This window comes from Mesoplodon densirostris, chromosome 9 (assembly GCF_025265405.1).
Source record: "Mesoplodon densirostris isolate mMesDen1 chromosome 9, mMesDen1 primary haplotype, whole genome shotgun sequence".
Classification (NCBI taxonomy): Eukaryota; Metazoa; Chordata; class Mammalia; order Artiodactyla; family Ziphiidae; genus Mesoplodon; species Mesoplodon densirostris.
In genome coordinates, this window is record NC_082669.1 from 12,229,789 (window position 1) to 12,236,501 (window position 6,713).

General features: G+C 45.9%; 1 protein-coding gene across 2 annotated transcripts in view; it reads right to left on the minus strand.

Moving 5' to 3' along the window:
- Positions 1 to 6,285, minus strand: part of GNAI1 (G protein subunit alpha i1) — a 90,728-nt gene extending 84,443 nt beyond the window's left edge. The window contains exons 1-2 of one of the 2 annotated variants that reach the window (XM_060107819.1): positions 6,163 to 6,285; positions 5,487 to 5,651 (exon numbers count right to left, since the gene is read on the minus strand). In XM_060107819.1, the coding sequence (XP_059963802.1) occupies positions 5,487 to 5,604 (118 nt within the window). In that variant the 5' untranslated portion in view covers positions 5,605 to 5,651; positions 6,163 to 6,285. Of the gene's footprint in view, positions 1 to 5,486; positions 5,652 to 5,754; positions 5,960 to 6,162 lie in introns of those variants that run through there. The other variant, XM_060107820.1, reaches the window with a different exon arrangement.
- Between the last annotated feature and the right edge of the window lie 428 nt (positions 6,286 to 6,713).

Here is a 6,713-nt window from a genome sequence, read left to right on the forward strand (position 1 = left end):
GCACAGGCTCAGTAGTTGTGGCTCACGGGTCCAGCTGCTCCGCGGCATGTGGGATCTTCCCAGACCAGGGCTCGAACCCGTGTCCCCTGCATCGGCAGGCAGATTCTCAACCACTGCGCCACCAGGGAAGCCCTCTGTTAAAGTTTTTAATTAGTATTTAACAAATCATGACAGAGAGCAGCCTAAGCGCTACAGGATTAGGTGCAGTTGACCTTTAGCTCATTCAGCTCAAATGCCATCCGGGATCTGAGCTTCACCAATGTCACGCTCCGGGAAGTCCGACATTGGGTAACTGCGTGCCAGAACGTGTGACCAAGAGATTTATGTGTCCTAGAAATGTGACAGATACATCAGGTCCTCCCATGTGAATCTGTGGTATCTTGAATTTTCCAAGGCAGAGAGAAATGCAGAAGAAAATACAAATTAAGATCGTGGTTGTATACTCAATTTCTGTCTTAAAAATTACAGTGATCTTTTTCAGGTTTAAATAACATCTTCGACTAAATCCTATAATGTAGGTACTGTATTTCCTATCATTGATAAGTTAACAAGATTCATGCTCTTTATAGCTAAGAGGTCGAAAATAAAGAGTAAAAAAAAAAACCTGAGATCTATCCTTACCAAAAGAAATGATTTTAAGGACTAACACTGCACCATAACACTATAACAACACAGAAGACCTTCCTCCCACTCAATGGACAATGAATATCCACTGTCATTTTCTTGAATTTATCTAACCTGTCAAATAAATATAACGACTGTGAAAAGTTCTTATAAATATGAAAAAAATTCTTAAACCAAACAACTTACTTTTAGATACTGTGCGCTTACTTTGGTTGTCATTTACTTTTACTGTTCCCTTTTTGTTTACATTCCCATCAATACTGAAAATGGCAAAGTATAAGGTTTATATTCTAGGTAAACCCTAATCCTACACAAGATATTAACATAATTAAGAACTAAATGTGCTCATGACAAAAGGAAAGGGTTGTTACGATGACCTACAAAGATCCTGCCCCTGAAGTCTCACACTAGTGCGGGAAGCAGGCGGGGCATAAAGCTAAATCACACTAGAAACCAGAGTGCAAATGTGCTCTGCCATATGCCAACTACTCCTGTTTGGAGAAGAACGGTGCCCTGAGGAAAAGAGTATGAGGCTAGAGGGAAGCCAGGTCTAGAAGAAAGTTTTTATTCTGCAGGCAATGGAGAAGTCAAGAATGGTTTTCCGAGCAAGGCATTAGCATGATACCTACTGCAGGCTAGAGGCAAAGACCAGAAGCAGGAAAGTCTACTGGAACTAGGCTGCCAGAGGCAGAGGAGAACTCGAACTATAAAAGTGAGAAGGAAAAACAAAAGATACAGAAAAATCAGCACTTGCAAAACATGTTAACACCACCTGTGGCTTCTAGTAAAGTAATGCTAATACAAAGTAGGTGAGGGAGAGAGAAGCACAAAACCCCTGTAGAAATACCATATCCATTCACTCACTTAAGGAAAGGGGCCTTCTGACATCTAAGATCCTGAGCCAACTCTAAGTTAACGGCTAAAGCTATGCAAAATCAAAAGTTCTGCAATGCCAGAATTTCTCAACTAGGGAAGTCACAGGGCAAGTTTAAAGAAAGCCAAAAAGATGAACGGTTTAGTTTCTCAAATAGCTGGTGGGTGGTAGCAATGTAAAAATATTCACCAAGCAGAAGAGATCCAGTCCCTCACCTCATTTTAAGAAGTTAAAGAGATAAAGGGTATGGATTTGTATTTGTTTGTTTGTTTGTTGGGATGAGTGCAGTGGAGGGAAGGATAATGCGAGGAGTGAAGGAGAATACAAGCTCAAAGCTTCAAAGTGAAGGGACTTCCCTGGTGGCGCAGTGGTTAAGAATCCGCCTGCCAATGCAGGGGACATGGGTTCAAGCCCCATCCCACATGCCGTAGAGGATCCCACATGCCGCGGAGCACCTAAGCCCCTGCGCCACAACTACTGAGCCTGCGGTCTAGAGCCCGCGAGCCATAACTACTGAGCCCACTTGCCACAACTACTGAAGCCTGCATACCTAGAGCCCGTGCTCGGCAATGAGAAGCCACTGCAGTGAGAAGCCTGCGCACCACGACGAAGAGTAGTCCCCGTTTGCCGCAACTGGAGAAAGCCCACGCATAGCAACGAAGACCCAATGCAACCATAAATAAATTAATTAATTAAATAAATTTCAAAAACTAAAAAAAGAAACTCCAGAGTGAAATAATTTAAGAACAATTAATTCATAAAAATTTTACTTGTATGCACTCTACCCTCATATATCTTTGAAAATTATCGTAAGATATTTAATAAGTACCCATATGTACAGTACAACGTAGTCTCACTGAAACAACAACCTAGGCCTAATTCTATACCCTTAAAAGGATAAGTTGTAACATCCTCAAAGATATAACGATAAATGATGCTTTCCCTTGAGACAATCAGCCATATACAATGGAAAGAAAACCTTAATTATTAAAATAAGTTTCATTATTTAGGATTATTGTTCTAATACTAAAGCCTGAAAGCTAAATCTTTAGAACCACTCAAACCCTGACCTGATTTCCTTTAGGTCAAGGATTAGACTAGGTCCTCTCTTTTTTTTGAAGGCCTAATTCACTGCTCCTAATAAGGATAGTGAAATACCTCTGAGTTTAAAAAAAAATATATATATATATATATATATATATACACACACACAATATATATATACATATATAGTATATATACACATATATATATAAAATAGACATCCAGTGCCCAAATCTTTGTATGTGTCTTATACCCGAATCTCTCAACCCAAATGTCTAAAATGACAACACATGCCTTAAGAAAAATGAAATACAATGAACTATTTACTATACCATCTTAAATGTGCTGTATACCTTAAATGAAAAAAAAAATCATTTGATTAGAAAAACAAAATAAGTGAAGAGGAGGAAAATCTGATGTAAACAGAATTGACATTGGTTATAGGTTACCTAGAGACCATTTCACATTTCTAACTGATTCAGCTGCCATGTTTTACAAGGACTGATTTCACTTAGCTCCTTACACGTATAACTTTAAACCTCCAAAAAGGAACCCAAGGTCAACCCTCCACTGCTAAAGTCAAACTACGAAAAAGAAAAATGTTTTCAAACATTCCAAGAATAAGCCAACATTCTGTTTATAGGAACTAGAATGCTGGAATTCTGGGCAAAAGGGTAGAGCAGAATGGGAGTAAGACAGACAAAGAGGAGGAGTGCTGGGCCAACAAGACAGGGATGCTGTGACGGGGATTTCTACAGAGAAAAGGTGTAGGGAACAGCAAGAGACTAAAGCTAGAAAAGAGAGCTGAAGAAATTCAGTTACCTGAAGATTTTGAAATCACTGTGAAAGTTTTCTAATGTTATTGGTATGGAGAAACAAAAATTCCCTAACTTGTGAAAATCGCAACTCTGCTACACCTTTCTCACGGCTCTCACTATAGTTCGTGGTAGAGATGCAACTTTGGGTTCTATTGTTACACATTGAAGTACATTTAATTGTTAGTCTAGAACAGTGATTCTCAGCCAAGATTAAATTTTGCTCCCAGGGGACGTTTGGGGGATATCTGGAGACTCTTCTGGGTCACGAGTGGAGGGGGGCTGCTCCTGGCATCTAAAAGGTGGGTGCCAAAGATTCTGCTCAACATCCTACAATGCACAAGACAGCCCGCACAACAAACAATTATTCCACCCAAAACGTCAACAGTGCTCAAGTTGAGAAACACTGATCTCTTATGAATATAAGCAAAAGCCAACTTGTCGGACCTTGATCCTAGTCCATCTCTCTCTAACAGACATCTATTTAAAGCATAAAACAACACCAGAGGACTCATTTCCCAATGCTTTAAACATGGTGGATGGCTGACTCAAACTCAGAGTCACACAATACACTGAAATAATATAACAGAGCAGGAGTGCCGAAACTGCAGGAAAAGAACTTTTCAACCCATTTTCCATTTTTGTCGCAAGCACATTGAATTCAAAAGAGGAGGACCTACACGTTTCCATACAAAGGTGTGTCTCTTCTGTGCTCAGTACACTAAAATACACTGACTTCCTCAAAAGACAATATTTCTCATTAATGTAAAAACCTAAGTAAACAGTATTAACTGAGAAAGATTTACGTTGGGGCGCGGGGGTGCAGAAAACCACCAGGTCTTTAAAATGCAAAGTTATTTCACAGTTACTTGCAGAATGACTCAGATCATTATTACTTTTAGTCATGCCAAGTTTGCTGCTTCTAAGCCTACTAGTAATGGAGAAAAAACCCACCATTTTTCCTGCAGTCATTAAACCAATGAAACAGAAGCTTACCGAAAACAGGTTTGTGTGATAGTATTTCTATTTTATTGTAACCGTTACAAAAATAAAAGCAGTCGCTGGGAGTGCAAATAAAGATTCTGAGAAATCTTTCACCTACTTCACTGCCTACAGGGTGTGTGTTTGGGGGGTATGGGGATGCAAACAAAAGAAAACCCTAACTCACACATCAACAAATCTTAAGCTGCGAGTATTTTCCTAATGCATCCCTTAATCAAAATCCTGGCTTACTCTTTTTACGTTCCCTCCCTTCAAACAACTGCAAAAGACCTCCACAGAGCGTTTCACCAGGAGAACAATACTAAGAACAAATAAGAGCCTTGCGTGTACCTGGCAAATCTCATTCATCTGAAGCCGTAGCAGCAGAGAAGAGAATCCTGTTGTCCAATGTGACCCACTCACACCTTTCACATCGGTTTTCACCGCTCGAGTATCTTTCTGAATTCAGTGTTACCTAACTTTGATGGTCTCCATGTCCCCACCGTAATAAAAATCCAGCGTCCAGCATTGCCTACTTCCTTACGCAAGATAAATATAATCAGTGCTCCCCTAACACTTACTGAGTCGCCACAGGAAGTTCAACGGAAAGACACAATTCAACCCTACGGAGACCCCACAAAAGGTGCACTGATTTCACAAAACGTGGCACTCGTGACATTAAGAAACCACAACCGCGATACGACACCTTGTAGGAAGGGTTTTCTCGCGGGGGAGGGGTGGAGGGTGGGATGTGCTTTTATTTCCTTGTAGCCAGTGCCCTTTCATCTTCACAAAGCTGAGCTAACTTCAGAGAAAATCCTCGCGACCCGCTCCTCGGCTCCTGGCGGGGTCCACACCGAGGCACGCGAGTGAAGCCCCTGCCCCGCCGCGGGCGAGTTCCCCCCGGCCAAGGGAACAGAGAGGAAGGGGACCGGGGAGAGGGGCACCCGCCTCGGCTCTGCGCCGCGCCGCACAAGCTCGCGCTCCGAAAGCATCCTCGGGCGCTACAAGACGCGCCCTCCGCGCTTCGGCACGTCCCCTCCGGGCTTCCCAATGCCGAGGAGCCCGCGGCCAGCACACCCGCCAGACTCCCTGGCCCCAGACCCGCCGGGGGCCCCCGCCCGCCAACCCGGCCCGGCCGCCCTTACCGAGCAGCAACAGCTTGACCTCGCGCGCCGCCTTCTCGCCATCCTCGCGGAGGTTCCGGTCGATCATCTTACTCCGCTCCACCGCCGCCTTGTCCTCGGCGCTCAGCGTACAGCCCATTGTGCCAGGAGCGAGAGCTGGCCGCCGCTCCCTTCAAGTCCGGCGCACTGCCTCGAAACACAGGTGAATTCTTTCTTCCTGGATGCGGGCGTTCGAATTCCTCCCGACGCCGCCACGCCACCCCCACCCACACCCACTTCCGAAACGGACCTAGGGAAGCGCTGTCTGCAAACGAGCTAGCAGCACCGCGCGGCTCTTGCCTACAGCCGGGCTCCGCGCCTCGCCTCCCTCCGCGGCCCCGAAGTCTTGCGTTTCCAGGCTCTGGGTACAGCTACCGGTGGCCTCCTGCTGGTGGCCGCGCCGCAACCTCTAGAAGCCCGGCGCTGCTCGGCGTCCGCGCGCCGCCGCGGCCCCGCCCCTGCTCGCCCCTCCCGCCGCCCGGCGACCACTCCCAGAGCGCGCGCCCGAGCACGAGCCCTCGGACATCACCCCCTCGGATGGGTGCGCGCGCCCACGCTGCCGCGGACACCGGCGCCCCACAGCCCCAGCGGGCCGGCCACCGCGCGCGCCCTTGGGGAGCGCCCCCGGAAGGCCAAACGTCGCGGCGACCCCCCCTACCTTGCTTCCTCCGCGAGAGTGTGATAATTTCTTCCTGTTTACTCACACCCAGGGATGTGTTCGGACCTGCCCCTTAGGGGTGCGGGTGGGAGAGCTGCCGAAGTTGGAAACCGAAAAAAGCCAGTCCTGGGCGTTTGAGCATGCCCAGCTCGGGCAGGCGCGCAAGGGTTTTCCAAATGTAAACGCGTGTCAGCTGGCCTTCAAGGGTGAGGGAAATAGAGGGAGCTGGGGCAGGGAATGGAACCGTGGAGAAAGCAGTGAGGGTAAAGTGGGGAACAGAAAAGTCTGGGGAGGATAGGAGGTCAACTTTCTTCCGCTTTTTTCTTTTTCCCTTCTCTCCTCCCTCCTTCCATCCACTCTCACGTCCCTTTCCACAAGCAAAGAACATTTTGAAGGATTTCCTCAAACCTGAGAAAATGTAAGATAAAGGATCAAAGAGCATATTTTTTTCTCCTATCCATGCAATTTTATGTGCCATAAGTTTTATTCAGAAAGTCTTTTCCATACTGTGTCCATTCATGCCACTTTCAAAATTATCCACAAAATGTCCA